Source organism: Balaenoptera ricei, chromosome 2, assembly GCF_028023285.1.
Source record: "Balaenoptera ricei isolate mBalRic1 chromosome 2, mBalRic1.hap2, whole genome shotgun sequence".
NCBI lineage: Eukaryota > Metazoa > Chordata > Mammalia > Artiodactyla > Balaenopteridae > Balaenoptera > Balaenoptera ricei.
The window spans coordinates 95,552,913-95,577,555 of NC_082640.1; the positions used below are offsets into that span (position 1 = coordinate 95,552,913).

The 24,643-nt window shown below is 36.9% G+C and overlaps 2 protein-coding genes across 11 annotated transcripts in view; one reads left to right on the forward strand and one right to left on the reverse strand.

The window, feature by feature from the left end:
• Nucleotides 1-14,327, reverse strand: part of DTWD1 (DTW domain containing 1) — a 211,738-nt gene extending 197,411 nt beyond the window's left edge. For 6 of the 9 annotated variants that reach the window (XR_009500833.1, XR_009500834.1, XR_009500835.1 and 3 more), the window contains exons 1-4: nucleotides 13,634-14,327; nucleotides 9,647-9,965; nucleotides 5,249-5,392; nucleotides 3,038-3,287 (exon numbers count right to left, since the gene is read on the reverse strand). Coding sequence is in view for 4 of the 9 variants with exons in the window: in XM_059913322.1 (XP_059769305.1) it covers nucleotides 3,038-3,287; nucleotides 5,249-5,392; nucleotides 9,647-9,910 (658 nt within the window). In the remaining 5 variants the exon portion in view is untranslated. Of the gene's footprint in view, nucleotides 1-3,037; nucleotides 3,288-5,248; nucleotides 5,393-9,646; nucleotides 9,966-13,117; nucleotides 13,203-13,633 lie in introns of those variants that run through there. The other 3 variants (XM_059913320.1, XM_059913319.1, XM_059913321.1) reach the window with 3 other exon arrangements.
• A 152-nt stretch (nucleotides 14,328-14,479) lies between these two features.
• The window catches only part of FAM227B (family with sequence similarity 227 member B), a 290,963-nt gene continuing 280,799 nt past the window's right edge, over nucleotides 14,480-24,643 (forward strand). The window contains exon 1 of one of the 2 annotated variants that reach the window (XM_059913331.1): nucleotides 14,480-14,589. The gene's annotated coding sequence lies outside the window, so the exon portion shown is untranslated. Of the gene's footprint in view, nucleotides 14,601-24,643 lie in introns of both variants that reach the window. The other variant, XM_059913330.1, reaches the window with a different exon arrangement.

A 24,643-nucleotide genomic window follows, 5' to 3' on the forward strand; every position in this document is an offset into this window, starting at 1 on the left:
ATGAATGCTAGTTTTAACAATTTTGACTCCTTCTCCAACAAAAAGAAACCATCCTTCCCCACTGCATTCCCCCAAGCCTTTCTATGGTGGATCTTCAAGGATGTTACGCCATTTTTCACTTGTAGGCTTACATTTTATGATTAAATTAGGCACTCAAACTTCAAATGTTTTATTTTGACAGCAGTAAAACATCCACAGCTCTCTGTCTGTAAAGTCTGGCAAAACAGTATGTTACATTGTTAAGGGGATTCTTAATCTCAACATTCATAATAAGATAACAGAAACAAACATTCCAATACACTACATTTGAGGGTTTAAACTGAGGTTTAGAGTTGGTTTGTTCAGCTTAATCCTATCAAATGATAAAACGTTTTAAAACCTAATGGCAATGATTTATAACAAAAAAGGGCTGTTTCTTGTGGAAGTAACTTGGCTTATCTGGAAACTGGTATTTCACATATGTAGAGATTATAAATATGCCAAGCCCTAAATATTTCCTGTGGTGCAATGAGGAGCCAGAAGAGGCAGGGGGTGAAATAGGGCACGCAGAGAAGACTGACTCTAGAAATCCATTTACTTCATGATTTTGAAGGATTTAAGAAATCCCTTTTAAAATTCTGATGTAGCACAGAATTGAAATATATGATACTTTCTATGTGATCTGAGAAATAGAAATTTTTTGTACAAATGTGATTTGAAGCCTTAAGCACAACGGCTGGAAACATTTGAATTGTACCTCAATAGTTCCTTTTACAATTTTTTCAAGTGTTATCACTTATGTTCTTCACTTGACCTTTTCAATTACCATATAAAATAATTTAAAGGAAAGGCTCAGGAAAATCTTCAAACTGAGGAGTAACTTGCTGCTGTAACCATACAAGGTAACGTGGCAGGCAGTACTCCAAAGAGCGGGACTTTAGGGTTTCATCTATTAAACATTAGCAACAACGCTGCAAATCTTATGCTCGGTCATCTTTCTCTGTCTCTGTCTCTCTCTCATACACACACACACACACACACACACACACACACATTTCTTTGTCTCTACCTCTCTGCCTATCTGTCACACACACATACACCCAAGCACACAGAATTAGAATGACAAAGCAATCTTTCTAACATGTATGCTGTTTTCAAGAGGTATAAACTATATAAATTAAGCTAGTTAAATCCAGCATTGTCGCTCACTTTAGCTTGGGACTAATTATCACAGGATTCCAAAAAGTGTCATAAACTTTCTTTTCTAGAGGATGGATATTTTTAACAATTGCCTGGGAGAAGCTCTCCCAGTTTGAAACTGTTTTGGAAACTGCCTAATACCAACTGGGTAGCTCTTTTGCTTTCTAATCATACATGGTACACAAATAAAGCCATCAAAGAGCTAGAAATAAACCTAAAGTTTTTAGAGAAACTACTGAAAAAGACTGAAGAACTGAGTAAGGTGCAAGGGAACAAGACAAGTAATGTCCTTCATGTTACTAGTTGTGTTATTGGGCAAGTAAAGCAACTTTTTAAAAACATTATTATTAGACACTAAGCTTTTCACTCTAAGAGAAAAAGATACAAACATAAAACAAAAGAAAGTAATGTTAAATCTGAATTGGAACTATCCATGTGAACTCATAATATATATCTATTTATTTCTTTTGGCTCTGTCCACTGAAGCAATGACATCCAAGCAGTAATAAATTTACCAGATCTTGGTTTCTAATACCATTCCCCACTAAAAGGACCACAGCTCCTTCAAATAATTAATTCTAGATCTGGGGCAGGAAAAAAGTGCAAGTGAACTTGGGCCATCCTGTTGTAACAGAAATACTAATGAGGCCATGCCACAAAGGACTTGAAGGGCTCCCAATAGCAAAATTTTAGACAATTTGGGCATCAAAAAGAATACAATCATGATACATTATAATACACTGAATTAAAAGGAAATCCATAAGACCACAGTGATCTCAAAAAGGGGTTGGGAGACAGAGAGAAAAAAAGAAGAGAGGGGAAAAAAGAAAAGCTCTTCTTTACATAAGAATGCCAGCTAACAAATGTAGAAGAAATAATAATATTAAAATTTCATCATTTTGTAATCCATAATGTAATTACTGATTTAGGCAACAGTCATCAATAAATACCAAAACCACTCAGTAAAAAGCAGTTGGGAAATAGTTCACAATCTTAAAGCATCACCCCACAGATTACTACTAATTTCAATGAAGAAAATAACCTTTATAATGGAGTAATTTGGCAATCACCACTTTAATCAAGGAATTAAAGTTATCAGCAGTAATGGAACAACTTACATTATATCCTCCTGATCTGATGTATACAACCTGAGCTATGAATAGGGTAACCATATAATTAATCAGCCAAACAGCTTCATTTCCGAGAGTGAAAGGGGATGCTATTAATAATTATATCAAAACAATAGATATAAACTGGAATTGTCATGGACAACCCTGTATTTATCCTTATCTGAAGTATCCTTGCAAAAATATTTAAACTGAATCCAATATTGAAACATTCAGACAATTGACCTATCCTCTTCACACAAGTCTAAGTCATGAAAAACAAAAACAGGGGACTGTTCTACATTAAAAGAGACTAAAGAGACATAATAACCAAATGCAATTTGAGTTTACATGCTGCATCAGAGGAAAAGAGCTACAACAGATATTTTGGGGTTAATTAGGGAAATATGAATATGGACTGCATATTAGATATCACAGAACTTTTGTTAATTTTCTTAGAGTGATAACGGTATAGTGATTATGCAATTATTCTTAAAAGTTGTACACTTAGGTATTCAAAGGTGATGTATTGCAAAGCCTGCAACTTACTTTCAAATGGTTCAACCACAAACATATATGATATCTAAGTACACAAACATACATATAACAGAGGAGGAAAAATAAAGCAAATGTGGCAAAATGTATGTGTATTCAATGCAACTCTTCTTGCAATACATCTATAGGTTTGAAGTTCTTTGAAATGAAAGTTGGGGGACGGAACAATCAAAAACATGCAACATTTTTTTTCTTACCTTGCAGTCTCTCATCAGTGAATATTTTGTTTGTTTGGTTCCAGGTGCTATCTATGAATACAATTTTTTTCAGTGTTGTGTCTTTGCACTTGCTGTCATTCAAATCCTGTTCTTCAGTTTTCTTGCGTTTAATGAATGGCTTGTCAAGGTCATCATTTTTGCCTCCAACATTATTTTGAATCTTTTCTTGGAGATGAAAAGAAATTTCTTTCACTGAAACAGACTTAGGTCCAGGAAAAACAAGTGCAACCTAAAGCAAAGAAGCTTAAGTTAGTACTGTGCTATTATGATCTTTAAAATTAATAAATTCTGACTTAAAACTTTAAGAGGAAAACATATGTTGAGTATCTGAGAAACAAGCATTAGGTTCTATTATATGTGCCTCTTTAATATATATGGTAAATTTTTTGGCTCTTCCCTAGTAATTTGTAATCATAATATACTACCTAGAATTATTTCTGTACTTCAAAATAAGTTATTCACCTATTGAGAGAAGCTCAGTTAACTGTACCTTAAATCAAAAAACTAAATTCTATAATATTTCATAAGATAAAAGGCAAAGTATGGGGTACTTTGTAAAAGAACCATTGAAAAGTGCTCAATAATTAAATACCATTTTCAGCTATATAATAAGCAACGATAAAACAAATGATACAGCCAATGCTGGTGAGGAAATGGTGTAATAGGCCTTTACAGCCATTACTGACATCAGGTTTAAATAGTATAACTCTTTGTGAAAGCAATTTGGCAATTTAAGTCAAGAGTCTTGAAATGTTCATACCCTTTGGTCAAATAATTTCACATAGGGGAATTTATCTTAATAAAATAATTCTAAACACACACATACTCACAATACCCAGAATATTTGTTAAAGTATATTTATTACAGTGAAAAACTAAAACTAAAGAAATCTAACTTTCAAGGAATAATTCAGTAAATTATGGCACCTCCTTTCTTTCAGCATGTTTTTACTGAGACCTTATATACTGTACTGTATATCCAAAGTATAAAAACTCCTGCCACAAAGCAGGCATCCAGTAAATATCTGTTAAATGAACAAATGTTGATAGCATCACGGATGTTATCTTCCATACGTTTCTCTATTTCCCAAGTTTTCTTGAATGAAAATGTATCATTTTTAATACAAAAAAATAAATATTAAAATAAACTTTTAAATCTTGAATTTATAAACTTCGACATTATAAAAGTTTTTCAGACATTCACGATGCATGCCTACATTTCCCCCATACCCAGTAAGCAAAGTCCAGGGCTTCTTAGTTTTCTTGGACTATAAGCATGTCACATCTTTTTATATTACCTAGCACTGTGTTCTATTTAATTGACATAGACGATAACCTAGCTGACCAGAGAAGAAAATACAAATATATTCCTAGATCCGAAACTCATATATTATTTACAAACACAACTTTCTATAAACTCAACCAAAAAATATAAATATATTGATAGGAAAGGACAAACTTACCAAGTTCTTCCTTGAACAAATGAATGTATTTTTAATTTTGCTTCCAAATTAACCATACCAACAAATGTTCCCCCAAGAGACCTAAAAGGGTTTATGTGCTTCTTTCAGAAGTATTCAAGCCCTAGTTTTTTGAGATCTATTGCAACATCACTTTTCAACAAGACCAGTTGTCACTAACGTAACCATTTCAACTATGTGAAAACCCATTAAGAATCTAGAAATGAGCAACGAAGGCCTCTGAGTAGCCAAAAGAAATATTACAAAGGCCATGTACTAATGCTTTTAATTTAGAGAGAATTTCTAAAAATCCTTCTACCTTAGTCTGTCTCTTCTTCTTCTGGAGAAATTCCAACAACATTTGTAATCTGGTTTCTCAGTTTGTATCAAATTAGACTATCTATGTGTAGTATAGGCAGGAGAATGGAGAGGAGAGAAAAGTAAAAGCAGGCCTAGTAGTATTGGCAAAGAGTAAAAACCTGAAGAAATAATGCAGACAAACAATAAAAAGTAGAAAGACAGACTCAAAAAAGCTCAACATCTAGGATCATTTGATCTTTGAAGACAATGATGAAGTAAACTGTGCGTTGTTTAGTGCTATATAAGATTTAACCCTAGATCACTAAACAAAATATTAAATTATGTTCAAGTAAGTCCAGAAAGGCAATGGGGTTTAAAATTCATTTTTTGATTCAATGTGAAAAGTTGTAAAAAAAAAATAAGCTGCCTACTTCATGGTCCTTTTCTTCATATTCTGGAATACAAGGATATGTATAAATATTCACAAATTCAGGTGCTAAGAGTTTTGCATGTACAGCAGTGCTTTTGCCGTCTGTTTCATTTGGATGTTTAATGATGTCAATCTTCAATGGAAGCTAAAATTTAAAGAAAAAAGACAAATGAACAAAACAAATATAAAAATTCTAATTTTTACGTTAACAAAAATGGTCTTTAAAGCTTAAATAGCAAGCTCACACTAAGATCCTATAAATACACTTATGGATTGAAAAGTCATACTTTTCTATAACAAATACTAAGAATGGTAACAGTCATAAAGGAAACACAAATTTATTCCTCAATATTGTTAATCATGTACTAGAACAACTATTTTCAACTCATTTCACATAGAATCTTCTCTTATAGCAATGTTCCAATGTCACTTTCATTTAAATCACATTGGCACTGAGTCATATTCTTTGCATTTCAATATCTGTGCCAAGAACATTTTTTATAATTCCTATAAACTTTTAGGTCTATTAATTTTACAGTATATTAAAAGGAAACATAAGTTTGGGCAAAAGCTTTAGATCTAAAACTCAAGCTAAAATTTTGTTCCTTAAACATCTTCTGAGGTCAAAGGTATTATCTTTTATTTTAACATCATGATTCTCAGCATAATTAACAGCACAAGTGAAATTAATTATTAACTGGAAAAAACAGTAACAGAATGCTTCTAGGAGGTACACTCTTTATATAAGAAAGAACTCTCTTCAAAATCATTTTGCCTATTTTCCTTAAGATTTCATTATTTAATTACTATGAACTATGTCCTGTCTCTATGCAAAAATAATATTATCTGCAAATTTCTTGAGTTAGATTTTTCTATTATTTCACTGACTTGTTTGGTTTAGTTTTCTGTATAATGCTTGTACAAGTCCTGCATTCAGCCATGATTATGAAAATAGAAGACAAGTCATATCTCCATTATATATAAGAAACTCTCTGAGATGGATTCTTTGCTGTAGAAGTCAAATGACTTATTTGTTATGATAAGCATTCTTCCAGCTCCCATCCCACACTAAAAGGCAAGAATCTAGGCATTTACCCTGGGGCACATAGCTATTTTACCCCGGTTACAAAATAGTTACAAAACTATTTTTCTTGTTTTTCAAAACAGCTTTATTAAAGAGATAAAATTGATACAATAAACTAAACATATTTAAAGTGTACAATCTAATGAGTTTTAACATGTTACACCTTTGCACTCATCACCACAATGAAGATAATGAACAAATCCATCACCCCCAAAAGTCTTCCTGTGCCTCCCTCCTTCCCCTTTTCCCCATCAACTACCACCCACAGTCCTTAGACAACCATTGATCTGCTACCACTATAGGTTAGTTTGTATTTTCTAGAACTTTGTATAAATGAAATCATAAAATATGTACTCTTTTCATCTGCTTTCATTTAGAATAATTATTGTGAGATTCATCCATGCTGTGTGTATCATTAACTCCAGAACTATTTTTTAAAGGGGCAGTTGCTGTATGCTACTAGATGACCCCAACGGTACATAGTTTATCTTTCAGGATGATTATATGGAAAGAGGACAGTATATACCCTAGAAGGGCCATAAATATCCCAAATAGTTTTCAACCTAGGGTTTCAAACCCCATGTCTCCTACCCTCCCACTTAGGCCTAGTGATCATTTATAAGTTGGAGCCAATTGCTTCAAATCATCAAACCAACTTCTAGTTACAGAAAATCTGCCATCTAAGTAGGCAGTTCACAAACGATTTTACATCAGTCTACCTCTGGCTGAACTCTACATCAGACTTTCCTCATGATGCTCAGTCCCAGCTGATACTACATTCCCTTTCCCCAGTGTCTCTCAGTACCAGCTCAGCATTATCTTAGCCCAAGTAAGGTAGGAAAGAGGAAAGAAGAAAAAGAAAGCAGGTCATGACAAAGTATTCTAATACTAATGAAACTGACTTTCTAATACGGCTGATGAGGATAGCTGAAAATTCCAAAGGTAATCACCAACATTTCTGATCAGCTGGCTATCTCTGAAGGACATCATTTAAATCAAAAATGCAGGACTGAATGTTATTAATGTATTTTACAAATCATGAACCTAGCTATTATGGACTTAACATCTACAAGTTTAAAACAATTATGCAAAATTTGTGCTCAAGAAGTATTCCTGGGTGCCAGTCTAGGTATCTTTAGTTACCCCTGAGTAAGCCTGAGAGTTATGATACTATGAAACAAAAGGCCGGACACGGGTCAAATCATGGAAATAGGTAAATATATTTTTGTGCTCTAGTTCACACATTTTAAGGGAAGATACATCTTAAATAATGACAGGGTGCAGAGTAATACCACTAGAGTTGACCAGACTGAGTTCAAGTAGAGATGTTCTGTTTTCAAACATTTAAAGAAGATCAATCTGTTCTCTAACATCTATGTTTCCTATAAGAGATTTACCACAAATCTTTCTGCCCAAATTTATCAAAATGCCATTAGCAGAAAAACCTAAGCCTTTTTCCATGTGATTATCAACTTTCCCAAAGAGAGTCTTCTCAATTCTAGGACTCTAATAGAGCTGAAACTTTCTTTTATCTTATGGTTTTTTTTTCTCCTTTTTTAAAAAAAAACCAAGAGCACCTTTTACCTTTGCTTTGTCACGACATTTAAAAAATTATACTCTGCATTAAAAAGATACATATTTATGAATTTTATCCCTAGACTAAAATTTATAGCTTGGGAGGTACTTACTCATTATATAGTCATCTTCCCTTCCCAAGCAGGCTATCTAAAAGCAAATGCTAAACAATTTGTAAAAATAAAAATAAAGTAGAAATTAGAAAGAAAATTTTGTAGAGTTTTTATTACTACTAATAGTAATAGTATTTTAGTATTTATATTAACATACAAAATTTTATTTCTGGCAATGAAAATAAAACACTTCAGAAAACTCTGCACCATCCAGTAGGCCATTTAGAGTTGATCAAACTCTTGGCATAGTGTTTTGAGTCATTTTGATTAAATAGTGGACATCAGACCACTGATTTGAAAAATAATCCTCAATTATTAAATTCCTATGAAAACATTAGCTCTGCCAATATATTATTAACTTTTATTATTCTGATCTTCAATCCTTTTGAACAAAATATATCTTAAGATAAAACTTTTAATGGGATGTTTTCTATATGTGGCTATGACATAAATAGAAGATGAAATGATTCTGTGTATACCTCCAAAACTATACTTCAAAATGTAATATTCTTATAAGATAATGGCAACTTAAAAAGAATTATTGTCCTCAGGCTCTCAGTTTTTCTGAGGTAACTGTGAAGTTGATTGGATTCCATTCTTACTTATTCTTGCCAGTAAACTTTCCAATAGCCTATAAGAGTGATCTGAGACCCCTAAGCAGACCATGGACTTGCCAAGGTGACATGTAGGCTAAACTACAATTCAAGTAACAAAATATGAGTGTTAAAGTATTTTTCTTACTTGAAAATTTAAATGAACCTTAAAATCACTACATTAAATATCTTTAAATATAGTTACAACTTATTTTCTTACTGGCAAGTTCTAATGAGTCCATGTGTAGATTTGGTCTCTTTAAAGTCCTAACAGGCAGCAGTCAAATTTCATACACTATTTGATTTACTCCTAAAGTTCAGGTCACTGTTAGGCAAGTTAACATACACATAATAAATTTTTTGATTACGTAGACATGATGGTCTACAGACCTTTTATCTACTCAGAAATAGTCTTGGTAAGCAACAAGTATAAGGTAAGCAATCAATTCAAATCAATTTTTAAAATCTGGCTTAAAATCACAACAATTATAACACAGCCCAATGAGTAGGTCTTAGTCTTTTCAATTTTAGTTTTGTTTAGTTTTGGTCACTGACATGTGCTCCATCTCCACGTACAGGATGGGGCTAAACTCATGATTTTGCCTAAGCAAAAATCAACCCTAGTTCCTTCAGGATATGTTTTCTCAAAGGGTAGTCCAAGGCCCTTGAGGTAGTTTTTGAGGCTCCTTCATGCAGTCTGTAAACTTGTCTCTTGTAGTATTCAAGTTTATACCACGTTTTTTCCTATGTAGTAAATGAATTATAATCATTAATTTAAAAAAGTAACTGATTTCATTAAAAACAAGAGCATTCATCTCAGATTCAAGTGTTTTGGCAACGTGTGCCTCTTTTTCTAGAGACGAGGAAAAAAAATATAGGTTTACCAGTCTACAGGATTAAACTTTCTATTAATATAATTCATTTTCATAATGATATCATTTATCAAGCTTATCAGTTATATTAGAGTAGGTATATATAAGATGTGTTTTTAAAATCTATTTTCCTACTTCCAAACAATTAAATTTCTCACCAACCTTCACACGTGGTATCTGTTCAATAGGTACATTCTCAACTGGGACATAACATGTATAGCAGTAGAACATTCTTGAACCACCACACTTGAGACATTTTGATCTTCCATTTTGCTGAGCTTTTTGAAGAACTTCTTGAGATGCTAAGCATAAGTTTTGAAGAGGATCTTCTGCAGCTATGGATGTAGTTTGTGACTGTTGTATTTCCACAAATTTTGAATTATCTTCTTCCCTTTCTTTGAGAAATATAGGTGTGTTGAGAGACATTTTTCATTCAAACCAAAGTTTAACTTTTATTTCTAAAACACATATCATAGATGCACTGAAAAAAAAAGTGGGGGGCAAAATAAAAAACAGAAAACATTTTACTCACTGTTTCTACCCAAAAAAATTACTCAATTTAATTCACAACTGTGTGCTGTTTTTAGTATTTATTAACAAACGTTAATAAGTTTTTTAAATCACTAAATTAGCATGCTTTAAAATATAAAATTAAAAAGCAATAAATTCAAAACAATAAATTACCCTTTTAAGCTATTCCCTCCGTAAAAATAGGAAGGCTCTTGCCTAGAAAAATTATTTCAAATATAAAGTTTAGGTATGAACGATCTATTTTTCAGTGACTATTTTTGTTCCAGAAACAGTAATTTTGTTTATTAGGAATGTAATGTTTTAATGTTAGTATCAGCCAGGAGAGTATTCAACCCTGTAAGCTCTGACTTTCAATTAATATTACATGATATCACATCTCAGTCTGAATGCTAATGAAAATACAAGGTTCCAGTGAAATCAGTAAAATTTAGTTGGTTATGTTCTAAAAGATGTAGTCTTCTCCAACATAAATTAAAACACATAAAAATATAACTAAACATCCATTAAAATGAGAGGCATTCATTACCAATTATAACTTGTAAAATGTCCCAAAAGGTGAAATAGATGACTATATATAAAGATATATGCATATATATAAAGATTAAAGTGTAATCTTATAAATGTTAAAATTTTACAGAGTAACATCAATGTTCACCCACTCTAAGAATTCACACTGCTTTTCAAAAATATATACCATTCAGATTCTTCAGTTCTAGAGGTAAAATAGTAATTTTCCCACTTAAATATTTCCTTCAAAGAAGGATGATGGCTGCCAAAACTGTTATTCAAATATTTTGTAAGCACAATATACTTCGAGGGAGAAAAGAGACTGGGGCCCTTTTGATTTGATATTCATTCCAAAGCTGTAAAATGATTCTCATATTCTAAAGCCTTATGGCATTGTGGTGTTTAACTATGAGACTCCAGGCACTTTGAGTACAAACACTGACAGGAGAAACGCTGTGACTGCAACAGAAAACTTTCTGTGGTCTCCCAAATAGAAAGTGAACAGAGTCCAGTGGAACATAATATACAACATAATTTACTGACAAGAAGTTAGTGATACTAATTTAATTAATCATCAGGAGCTTTTTATAGATTGTAAATCGCAGGGAGCTTAAGACCCAAATAAGGAAGTACAAAGAAAAAAGATGCTAGTCATCGAAGGAAAAGTAAAATATACTTGCCAAATTTACCCAAGGGGAAAGCCAAAATACAATAAATATTTTTGACGTGTACTGATTAGGTACAGGTTTACATTTTGGGTTGCTCAGAGAAAGTGATATTTGAAAATGATGATCCAACCCCTTCTCCTTGCCTCACAAATGGAAAACATTATCTGACCTCCACTCCAAATCATCTACCTAAAAATGGCTTTTATCTTTGTCAATATGCCCTCAATGACTGGGAAAGTGCAGGACATTAAGCTGCCACCTTTTCTTGAGGCTCAGATCCTTTTAACATTGCATGACAGTCTTCGACCTTATCTCTAGGAAAATGAACTTAGAGACACAATATTTTGCACACAATTTCAGGTGGTTTGCAGATTTCTAGAGTCCATCTACAAATCTGGGTAAAGAAATCTTGCCTAAGATCAAAAATTCATTCTAGGGCTTCCCTGGTGGCGCGGTGGTTGAGAGTCTGCCTGCTAATGCAGGGGACACGGGTTCGACCCCTGGTCTGGGAAGATCCCACATGCCGCGGAGCAACTGGGCCCGTGAGCCACAACTGCTGAGCCTATGCGTCTGGAGCCTGTGCTCCGCAACAAGAGAGGCCACGATAGTGAGAGGCCCGCGCACCGCGATGAAGAGTGGCCCCTGCTTGCCGCAACTAGAGGAAGCCCTAGCACAGAAACGAAGACCCAACACAGCCAAAAAAATAAATAAATAAAACTCTACCATGAATGTAATATTAAAAAAAAAAAAAAATTCATTCTAAGGACAGGAGCAGCCTTAAAAGACTGGGAAGAGATCCTATTAGTCTCCAGAAATCGGAGCTACAAATCCTTTGTTGGCCAACAAAAGGTCAGCTCTCACAAGCCAACAGGTCTCATCACCACACTTAGGAAGTTAATTGATACCTAAATCCTCTTGGTTTGGGTTTGTTCTGGTGTTGCCTGAGGTTCTTAAAAACATTTTTAGGCTAAGTCTTGGGTTATCCAGGTCATGGGGCTCAACCTAAAAAAGAAATTGGAGTGGTCTAATTCAACCTGACTCCATTTCTCTGGGTATTCCAGTAGCTATGTAGGGGTTTGCATGTGCTGCCATACCAGGCCTACTGGGGAAGTATGCAGTCCCCAAGGGTGTCGTGAAAGTCAATGTGGTTGCCTGACATTCAATGAAAAACTGCTGGTGAGTTTTTCTAGAGCCCCAAAGTGCACTCCTCCTGAGATGCCTCAGAAATATCCCCCTATATTTCACTTGGACTTCCATCCATATAACTAAATGAATATCAGCAAAGCCTTATATGAAATGTCCTTCCTCTACAAAAATCAGACAACACAAATACCTTAAGACAGTGAAAGGGAAGTGCCTATGGCTCCCCGCCTTGCCCCGCCTACACACTCTCACCTATGGCTGAGGTGGCTACACAGAAGAGGCGGGCAGTTCCAAGTTAGGGAAGGTTCCCTCCAAAGGTCTCTAAAACCATATGACCAGGATATCTGTCCTGACCTAATCAACAGCCTGTCTCTAATATGTACAAATCATTTGTTGCAAACATGATGATTCAGAACTTTCAAGACATACTTGTTAACATCAAATATGTGTGGGAAATACAAGTGAAGTGGTGGGGGTTACTGAGAAAACATTAAAAAACTTTATTCCTAAGAAATTAACAGATATTTTTACCTTGATGGTTCACCCATCATTCTGCAACCTGGGTTGAAAACAAATTAATTTTTTTCTCCTTCTACCCTCTTTACCCCCCAACTTAATTACTCTATCAAGTTGTATCAATGCCACCTTGCACATAATCCTCTATTTTTAGTCTCAAAGTCAGGACTCTAGATGGCCCATGGCAATCTCTTACACCTCTTTACTTTCATGCACTTATTACTAGTTCCACATACTTAAGGAAAAATGTACTTTAATTTGGAGTTACCTTTTAGTGAAACTATCCCTCCTAGCAGTCAGCTCTCCAAGAGCAGAATTCTTTACGGATCTGTCCTATTCCTATGTCTTAGGGCAGCATGAGGAATTCAACAAATACTTGTTAACTAAATCAAAACCATTCTGAAAAAGAAGTATCCACTATGCACCTGCTACTGAAGTATCTGACAAACCTTTATGGGCCATCTGCAGCATGGCAGAATTAGCAGCCTGGCAGATTTTTTTTTTTTTTTTTTCTAAAATAAAAATGGAAAAAGCTCCTAGCTACAAGTTGACTCACTTCCCAATGGAACATTATATAAAACTCCCCTATCCTGTACTTTGGACCAATTCAGTACTAGATAAAACCCACTTCAATGTTTTTCCCCCTATTTTTAAGAACCTGGTCACATATGAACAGGTCCAACATCCATGTTTAAAAACCCAAGGTACCAACTTTTTCATACAGGTTAACAGCACCCTCCATACACACCACCCAACATGTGGTAGAAAGACTGTCTTGCCTTACTTTTTCATGGTACATTGGGGCTCCGACAGAAGTAATTCTTAAAATATTGTGGTTTCGAGCAGCGATTTTATCATCCAACTTCGTGGAACTGGCAGCTTGCAGTGTTAATATACTTCCTGACTTATCCTACATTCCCCCCAAATAATTCAGACATAAGGAACAGCCTCTTTGCTTATTATGTAATCATAACCTTAAAATTTTAAATACATTGCATGGCACACTATGTCTGTACTAAGTTTCTCCTTCCCTGATAACCAATGCCCCACAAACCACTCCAAACACTAAAAAATAAAGAATAGGGTTCCTAGGGGACTAACTTTGCCTGGACAGACTTTTCTCGGGGTGGAATGCACTGAAAAAAAATTTTTTTAGGGAAAATTTGGGCACCCTTTTCCCAGAGGGCCCGCAAGATCTTAAAAATGCAAGCGCCCGCGCAGAAACCAGGTCCCCGCTCACAAAGCGACACCCGGCACGACCTCCGGCAGGGCCCGGCCAAGGAGCGTCCACTCCCGCAGCTGCCGGGCTCCGGCCAGACGGCTGGTCCCCACAGAGGCGCGGAGACCCAAACGAGGGATCTCGGTGGCACTCACACCTGCACAACCTGCGGGTCCTCGCACGGCTCCACGCGTCTTCCGCTCCGCCCAGGACCGCTGCGCGCGCACGGCCCTCGTCCCGCCGGGCGCGGCGGAGCGCTTTCCGGGCGACACCGGAGGGAGGAGCCCAGCCGTTGCTAAGGCCGTTGCTAGGGCCGGGCTCAGCGCGGGCCCCTTTGGCAAAGGTAACGGGCGGGGACGGAAAACGGTAACGGGGTTAGACGGAAAGTCCCGCCTCTGCGTCTCCAGTGGTCGGTGGTGTCGCCCTTTTCCGGAGAGACGGGATGGAAGACCAGGACCCCGCTCCGTGAGACTGACCCGGACCACTAAAGTGGGACGCGGTTCTCGAAACAAACTGTCAAGGTGCAGTTGCAGTGAGTTGTGAAAAATGCGGTTCCTACAGAACACTTCCCCATTTACCAATTCCCAAAATATTTTAGGCGTGAGAACTTTGTTCTATTACTTTTTTTAAGGCTATGTCAAGAGAAGTATTTCGTTCGCTGCATAGTAATGAAAGCTGTTAGAAAAATTATATCTTGATACTTTGGTTTGCTTTAAAACTACACGTGTAGAGTTGGGACTGCTTTGTGCACTTTTCCAGTTTGAAATTAAGTGTAATATGTGGATGGATTATTAAACCATTTGTCCTTGCCCCACCTCAAAGAAAATCCAAACAGAAGGAGTGCATGTTGACAATTGTGAGATTTAGAAACACAGTGACCGGATATTGAGCAATGGATTTATTGAATACTCTGAATTTAGCAAGTGAGAGATAAAAGACAGAACCTTACCCTAGAGGACCTTACGTATCAAGTTAAGCGTGGGTAGTACAGAAAATACAATATGACTAATAAATTATAGGACTTTCAAAAGAGTTCAGAGTGGTCAATGAAGTTTTATTGGCTGAACTTGAGAAAAACCTTGAAGAATGATTATGGTTTAGGGCAGTGTTATTCAAAGGGATGGTGTAGGTCCCATTGGTGGAGGTCCCATTTGTAAGCAAGGAAATCTATTTAGTCACAACTACACTTTTTAAAAAATGAAATGGTCTAGTGTGGAAATATCAGTGCATGGCACTTGGTAAAGTTAAGTTTTGCTTTATGGAGTTTTAAATTATGTATGTATGCATGTATGTGTGCATTAGGTCACGTTTATAAAATGTATTTCTCATTGTGTGTTTCTCTTAAAAAGTTTGAAAGCCACTGCTTTAGGGGGAAAGAAGAGTAGCAATAGCAAAATCTCCAAGCCAATAATAAATAATTCACACCTTTATCTTTTTAAACTAATTTAGTTCAAGCACACAGATTAAAAAGCAAATGATTCTGTTTATTAATCAGAGTATTGGGTTACTATTGCTATGTGATAAATTACTCCAAAATATGGTGGCTTAAAACAACCATTTTATTATGTTCATGAATTTTGTGTTCAGTAGAACATAGAGGAACAGCTTTTTTCCTGATAACTCAGCTGTGAAAACTGAATGCTAGCAGAGCTCCAGTGTGTAGCCTCCCCATGTGGCCTGGGCTTCCCCACAGTATGGCAGTGGGATAACCAGACTTCTTAGCCTAGGACCAGTGCTCCAAAGTCAAATGTTGCAGTGAACAAGGCAGAAACTACATGTTCTTTTCTAACCTAGTCCCCAAAAGTAACACAGCATTACTTCTCTCACATTCTTTTTATTATAAGTGAGTTTCAGGGCATGTCTAGATTTTAGGTGAGGGGACGTAGATGCCACTTCTCAAAAGATTGTCAAGGAATTTGTGGCTGTTTTTTTTAAAAACCAACACACTGAATTTACTGCTGTCACAGAAAACCCCCAAATTTCAGTGGTTTCATACAATAAATTTTTATTTCTCACAAGAAATCCATTGTGGCTATCACTAGTCAGATGAAATGTTAAACTTAAGAATGTAGGTTTCTTTTTATTTTTAGTGGTTGTGCTGTCTCCTACAACTTGGAGCCACAGCTTACCTGTCAAGAAAGAAAGCACGGTGAATCACACAAAAATTTTAGAGGTCAGCCCTAAAAATGGCGTATGTCACTTTGCCCACATTTCATTGGCCAGAATTTAATCCAAGTTCCGCTCTAACTGCAAGGGAGCCTCAGAAATGTAGAGAAACATACAGGTGTTGGTGAGCAATAACAGTTTGCCACATTCTAAGTTTTTAACCAAAACCCTGTAGTCCCCAACCCCTCCTCTTATCTCAATTCTTTTCTTGAAAGGAAAATTCTTTCAGGTATTTTAGATACTTCTGTTATTTACTCCATATGTCAAAATATACTGCAGTTTCTAAATTTTTCACTTTCTGAAAGAAGGCAGTGATAAAGCTCTTTTATAACACCACTCCCAGGTGTGTGAACATTCCTTCTCTCCCTACCCCTACACACTGTTATCTCCTCACCTCTCAATGCTGTAGTATCACAGTTTTTGTTTAAATTAACATTTGTAAGTATTAGTCAAGCGTGAGCCACATATGATCACATTAACATTTTTTTTGGCAGTCTCTTTTTTTTTAACATCTTTATTGGAGTATAATTGCCTTACAATGGTGTGTTAGTTTCTGCATTATAACACAGTGAATCAGCTATACATATACATATACCCCATATCTCCTCCCTCTTGCGTCTCCTTCCCACCCTCCCAATTCCACCCCTCTAGGTGGTCACAAAGCACCGACTGATCTCCCTGTGCGATGTGCCTGCTTCCCATTAGCTATCTATTTTACATTGGGTAGTGTATATATGTCCATGCCACTCTCTCATTTCATCCCAACTTACCCTTCCCCCTACCCATGTCCTCAAGTCCATTCTCTACGTCTGCATCTTTATTCCTGTCCTGCCCTGAGGTTCTTCAGAACCATTTTTTTTTTTTTTTTTTTTAGATTCCATATATATATGTTAGCATACGGTATTTGTTTCTCTCTTTCTAACTTCACTCTGTATGACAGACTCTAGGTCCATCCACCTCACTACGAATAACTCAATTTCGTTTCTTTTTATGGCTGAGTAATATTCCATTGTATATATGTGCCACATCTTCTTTATCCATTCCTCTGTCGATGGACACTTAGGTGGCTTCCATGTCCTGGCTATTGTAAATAGAGCTGCAATGAACAATGTGGTACATGACTCTTTTTCAATTATGGTTTTCTGAGGGTATATGCCCAGTACTGGGATTGCTGGGTCATATGGTAGTTCTATTTTTAGTTTTATAAAGAACCTCCATACTGTTCTCCATAGTGGCTGTATCAATTTACATTCCCACAAACAGTGCAAGAGGGTTCCCTTTTCTCCACACCCTCTCCAGCATTTATTGTTTGTAGATTTATTGATGATGGCCATTCTGACTGGTGTGAGGTGATACCTCATTTTAGTTTTGATTTTCATTTCTCTAATGATTAGTGATGTTCAGCATTCTTTCATGTGTTTGTTGGCAATCTGTATATCTTCTCTGGAGAAATGTCTATTTAGGTCTTCTGCCCATTTTTGGATTGGGTTGTTTTTTTGATATTGAGCTGCATGAGCTGCTTGTATACTTTGGCGATTAATCCTTTGTCAGTTGCTTCATTTGCAAATATTTTCTCCCATTCTGAGGGTTGTCTTTTTGTCTTGTTTATGTTTTCCTTTGCTGTGCAAAAGCTTTTAAGTTTCATTAGGTCCCATTTGTTTATTTTTGTTTTTACTTCCATTTCTCTAGGAGGTGGGTCAAAAAGGATCTTGTTGTGATATATGACATAGAGTGTTCTGCCTATGTTTTCCTCTAAGAGTTTTATAGTGTCTGGCCTTACATTTTGGTCTGTAATCCATTTTGAGTTTATTTTTGTGTATGGTGTTAGGGAGTGTTCTAATTTCATGCTTTTACATGTAGCTGTCCAGTTTTCCCAGCACCACTTATTGAAGAGGCTGTCTTTTCTCCATTGTATATTCTTGCTTCCTTTATCAAAAATAAGGTGACTATATGTGCGTGGGTTTAACTCTGGGTTTTCTATCCTATTCCATTGGTCTATATTTCTGTTTTTGTGCCAGTACCATACTGTCTTGATTACTGTAGCTTTGTAGTATAGTCTGAAGTCAGGGAGCCTGATTCCTCCAGCTCCGTTTTTCTTTCTCAAGATTGCTTTGGCTATTTGGGGCCTTTTGTGTTTCCATACAAATTGTGAAATTTTTCGTTCTAGTTCTGTGAAAAATGCCATTGGTAGTTTGATAGGGAGTACATTGAATCTGTAGATTGCTTTGGGTAGTATAGTCATTTTCACAATATTGATTCTTCCAATCCAAGAACATGGTATACCTCTCCATCTGTTTATATCATCTTTAAATTCTTTCATCAGTGTCTTATAGTTTTCTGCATACAGGTCTTTTGTCTCCTTAGGTAGGTTTATTCCTAGGTATTTTATTCTTTTTGTTACAATGGTAAATGGAAGTGTTTCCTTAATTTCTCTTTCAGATTTTTCATCATTAGTATATAGGAATGCCAGAGATTCCTGTGCATTAATTTTGTATCCTGCTACTTTACCAAATTCATTGACTAGCTCTACTAGTCTTCTGGTAGCATCTTTAGGATTCTCTATGTATAGTATCATGTCATCTGCAAACAGTGACAGCTTTACTTCTTTTCCAATTTGGATTCCTTTTATTTCTTTTTCTTCTTTGATTTCTGTAGCAAAAACTTCCAAAACTATGTTGAATAATACTGGTGAGAGTGGACAACCTTGTCTTGTTCCTGATCTTAGAGGAAATGGGTTCAGTTTTTCACCATTGAGAACGATGTTGGCTGCGGGTTTGTCATATATGGCCTTTATTATGTTGAGGTGAGTTCCCTCTATGCCTGCTTTCTGTAGGGTTTTTATCATAAACGGGTGTTGAATTTTGTCAAAAGCTTTTTCTGCATCTATTGAGATGATCATATGGTTTTTCTTCTTCAGTTTGTTAATATGGAGTGTCACATTGATTGATCTGTGTATATTGAAGGATCCTTGCATTCCTGGGATAAACCCCACTTGATCATGGTGTATGATCCTTTTAATGTGCTGTTGGATTCTGCTTGCTAGTATTTTGTTGAGAAATTTTGCATCTGTGCTCATCAGTGATATTGGCCTGTAGTTTTCTTTTTTGGAGACACCTTTGTCTGGTTTTGGATTTGGGGCGATGGTGACCTCGTTGAATGACTTTGGGAATGTTCCTCCCTCTGCTATATTTTGGAAGAGTTTGAGAAGGATAGGTGTTAGCTCTTCTCTACATGATAGAATTCACATGTGAAGCCATCTGGTCCTGGGCTTTTGTTTATTGGAAGATTTTTAATCACAGTTTCAATTTCAGTTATTGTAATTGGTCTGTTTATATTTTCTATTTCTTCCTGGTCAGTCTTGGAAGGTTGTGCTTTTCTAAGAATTTGTCCACTTCTTCCAGGTTGTCCATTTTATTGGCATATAGTTGCTTGTAGTAATCTGTCATGATCCTTTGTATTTCTGCAGTGTCAGTTGTTACTTCTCCTTTTTCATTTCTAATTCTATTGATTTGAGTCTTCTCTCTTTTTTCTTGATGAGTCTGGCTAATGGTTTATTAATTTTGTTTATCTCCTCAAAGAACCAGCTTTCAGTTTTATTGATCTTTGCTATTGTTTTCTTCATTTCTTTTTGATTTATTTCTGATCTGATCTTCATGATTTCTTTCCTTCTGCTAACTTTAGGCTTTTTTTTGTTCTTCTATCTCTAATTGCTTTAGGTGTAAGGTTAGGTTGTTTATTTGAGATGTTTCTTGTTTCTTTCGATAGGATTGTATTGCTATAAACTTCCCTCTTAGAACTGCTTTTGCTGCATTCCATAGGTTTTGGGTCATCGTGTCTCCATTGTCATTTGTTTCTAGGTATATTTTGATTTCCTCTTTGATTTCTTCAGTGATCTCTTGGTTATTTACTAGCATGTTGTTCAGCCTCCATGTGTTTGTATTTTTTACAGATTTTTTCCTGTAGTTGATACCTAGTCTCATAGCGTTGTGGTTGGAAAAGATACTTGATATGATTTCAGTTTTCTTAAATTTACCAAGGCTTGAATTGTGACTCAAGATATGATCTATCCTGGAGAATGTTCCATGAGCACTTGAGAAGAAAGTGGATTCTGTTGTTTTTGGAGGGAATGTCCTATAAATATCAGTTAAGTCCATCTTGTTTAATGTGTCATTTAAAGCTTCTGTTTCCTTATTTACTTTCATTTTGGATGATTTGTCCACTGGTGAAAGTGGGGTGTTAAAGTCCCTTACTATGATTGTGTTACTGTCGATTTCCTCTTATATGGCTGTTAGCAGTTGCCTTATGTATTGAGCTGCTCCTATGTTGTGTGCATAAATATTTATAATTGTTATATTTTCTTTTTGGATTGATCCCTTGATCATTATGTAGTGTCCTTCTTTGTCTCTTGTAATAGTCGTTATTTTAAAGTCTATTTTTGTCTGATATGAGAATTTCTACTCCAGCTTTCTTTTGATTTCATTTGCATGGGAATATCTTTTTCCATCCCCTCATTTTCAGTCTGTATGTGTCCCTAGGTCTGAAGTGCATCTCTTGTAAACAGCATATATATGGGTCTTGTTTTAGTATACATTCAGCCAGTCTATGTCTTTTGGTTGGAGCATTTAATCCATTTACATAAAAGGTAGTTATCAATATGTATGTTTCTATTACCATTTTCTTAATTGTTTTGGGTTTGTTATTGTAGGTCTTTTCCTTCTCTTGTGTTTTCTGCCTAGAGAAGTTCCTTTAGCATTTGTTGTAAAGCTGGTTTGGTGGTGCTGAGTTCTCTTAGTTTTTACTTGTCTATAAAGGTTTTAATTTCTCCGTTGAATCTGAATCAGATCCTTGCTGGGTAGGGTAATCTTGGTTGTAAACATGGCTCCCTTTCATCACTTTAAATATGTCCTGCCACTCCCTTCTGGCTTGCAGAGTTTCTGCTGAAAGATCATCTGTTAACCTTATGGGGATTCCCTTGTATGTTATTTGTTGCTTTTCCCTTGCTGCTTTTAATATTTTTTCTTTGTATTTAATTTTTGATAACTTGATTAATATGTGTCTTGGCGTGTTTCTACTTGGATTTATCCTGTATGGGACTCTCTGCGCTTCCTGGAGTTGATTGACTATTTCCTTTCCCATATTAGGGAAGTTTTCCAATATAATCTCTTGAAATATTTTCTCAGTCCCTTTCTTTTTCTCTTTTTCTTCTGAGACCCCTATAATTCGAATGTTGGTGCATTTAATGTTGTCCCAGAGGTCTCTGAGACTGTCCTCAATTCTTTTCATTCTTTTTCTTTATTCTGCTCTGCAGTAGTTATTTCCACTATTTTATCTTCCAGGTCATTTATCTGTTCTTCTGCCTCAGTTATTCTGCTATTGATTCCTTCTAGAGAATTTTTAAGTTCATTTATTGTGTTGTTCATCATTGTTTCTTTGCTCTTTAGTTCTTCTAGGTCCTTGTTAAACGTTTCTTGTATTTTCTCCATTCTATTTCCAAGATTTTGGATCATCTTTACTATCATTACTCTGAATTCTTTTTTGGGTAGATTGTCTGTTTCCTCATTTGTTTGGTCTGGTGGGTTTTTACCTTGCTCCTTTATCTGCTGTGCATTTCTCTGTCTTCTCATTTTGCTTAACTTACTGTGTTTGGGGTCTCCTTTTTGCAGGCTGCAGGTTCGTAGTCCCCGTTGTTTTTGGTGTCTGTCCCCAGTGGCTACGCTTGGTTCAGTGGGTTGTGTAGGCTCCCTGGTGGAGGGGACTGGTGCCTGTGTTCTGGTGGATGAGGCTGGATCTTCTTTCTGGTGGGCAGGACTGTGTCTGGCGGTGTGTTTTGGGGTGCCTCTGACCTTATTGTGAATTTAGGCAGCCTCTCTGCTAATGGGTTTGGTTGTGTTCCTTTTTTGCTAGTTGTTTGGCATAGGGTGTCCAGCACTGTAGCTTGCTGGTCGTTGAGTGGAGCTGGGTCTTAGTGTTGAGTTGCAGATCTCTGGGAGAGCTTTTGCCGTTTGATATTACATGGAGCTGGAGGTCTCTAGTGGACCAATGTCCTGAACTTGGCTCTCTCACCTCAGAGGCACAGGCCTGACACTCGGCCAGAGCACCAAGACCCTGTCAGCCACATGGCTCAGAAGCAAGGGAGAAAAAAATTTAAAAATAAAATAAAATAAAGTTATTAAAATGAAAAATTAAAAAATTATTTAAAATAAAAAAAATTAAAAAGTAATGAAAAAAAGAAAGAAAGAAAGAAGAGAACAAGTTAACCAAAAAACAAATCCACCAATGACAACAAGTGCTAAGAACTATACAAAAAAAAAAAAGGACAGATAGAACCCTAGGACAAATGGTAAAAGCAAAGCTATACAGACAAAATCACACAAAGAAGCATACACATACACACACACAGAAAGAGAAAAAGGAAAAAAAAATATATATCTATATATAAAAAAAAAGGAAAAGAGCAACCAAATCAATAAACAAATCTACCATTGATAATAAACTCTAAATACTAAACTAAGATAAACATAAAACCAGAAACAAATTAGATTTGCAGAAAGCAAACCTCAAGTCTACAGTTGCTCCCAAAATCTACTGCCTCAATTTTGGGATGATTCATTGTCTATTCAGGTATTCCAGGGATGCAGGGTACATCAAGTTGATTGTGGAGATTTAATCCACTGCTCCTGAAGCTGGGAGAAATTTCCCTTTCTCTTCTTTGTTCGCACAGCTCCTGGGGTTCAGCTGTGGATTTGGCCCCGCCTCTGAGTGTAGGTTGCCTGAGGGCATCTGTTCCCACCCAGACAGGACGGGGTTAAACTAACAGCTGATTAGGGGGCTCTGGCTCACTCAGGCCAGGGGGAGGGAGGGGTACGGAATTCGGGGTGAGCCTGCAGCGGCAGAGGCCATGTGACATTGCAACAGCCTGAGGCAAGCCATGTGTTCTCCTGGGGAAGTTGTCCCCGGTTCACGGCACCCTGGCAGTGGCAGGCTGCACAAGCTCCTGGGAGGGGAGGTGTGGTTAGTGACCTGTGCTTGCACACAGCCTTCTTGGTGGCTGCAGCAGCAGCCTTAGCATCTCATGCCCGTCTCTGGTGTCCGCGCTGATAGTCGTGGCTCACGCCCGTCTCTGAAGCTCATTTAGGTGGTGCTCTGAATCCCCTCTCCTCGTGCAACCCGAAACAATGGTCTCTTGCCTCTTAGGCAGTTCCAGACTTTTTCCCGGACTCCCTCCCAGCTAGCTGTGGCGCACTAGCCCCCTTCAGGCTCTGTTCACACAGCCAACCCCAGTCCTCTCCCTGGGATCTGAACTCCGAAGCCTGAGCCTCAGCTCCCAGCCCCCACCCGTCCCGACCGGTGGGTGAGCAGACAAGCCTCTCGGGCTGGTGAGTGCTGGTCAGCAGCGATCCTCTGTGTGGGAATCTCTCTGCTTTTCCCTCTGCACCCCTATTGCTGCGCTCTCCTCCGTGGCTCTGATGCTTCCCCCCTGCTACCCCCCCCCGTCTCTGCTAGTGAAGGGGCTTCCTAGTGTGTGGAAACCTTTCCTCCTTCACAGCTCCCTCCCAGAGGTGCATGTCCCATCCCTATTCTTTTGTCTGTGTTTTTCCTTTTTTCTTTTGCCTTACCCAGGTACGTGGAGAATTTCTTGCCTTTTGGGAAGTCTGAGGTCTTCTGCCAGTGTTCAGTAGGTGTTCTATAGGAGTTGTTCCACATGTAGATGTATTTCTGATGTATTTGTGGGGAGGAAGGTGATCTCCACGTCTTACTGCTCCACCATCTTGAAGGTCTCCCTCCACATTAACTTTTAATGCAGACTTTTATCTTCCTTTGTCTTAATTGCCATATTTTTATGTACTTATTAATAATCTGTCCTCAGAAACTCTGCCAAAGTGATAAAACATTACAAACACATCAATTAATCTAGCAGATTTTTTTTTTCCTTCCAGATATTCCCTCTAGAGCATTTCAACGTCTAGTTCATTCAGTATTAGTTTCTTTTACCAATCCGATAGTGCTCTCCTGTGTTGGATTCCTTGATTCCTTTTTCTTTATGGAATCCTTTGTTTTTCTGAAACATATCCTCTAGTAGCTTCCTGAGAAAAGGTAAATGTTGTAGACAGATAATAACTGCCCCCCCATCCCTGCCAAAGATGTCCACACCCTAATCTCCAGATCCTATGAATATGTTTTCTTATATGGCAGAAGGAACTTTGTGTATGTGATTAAGGATCCTGCAATGAGGAAATTGCTGGATTATCTAGGTGGGTCCAACATAATCACAAGCATCCCTGTAGGAGAGAGATAAGAGGTCAGAAAAGGAAGAAGATGCTACACTACTGGCTTTGAGTATTGAAGAAGGAGCTAAGGAGCAAAGCAATGTAGGGGATTCCTAGAAGCTGGAAAAAGCAAGGAAGCAAA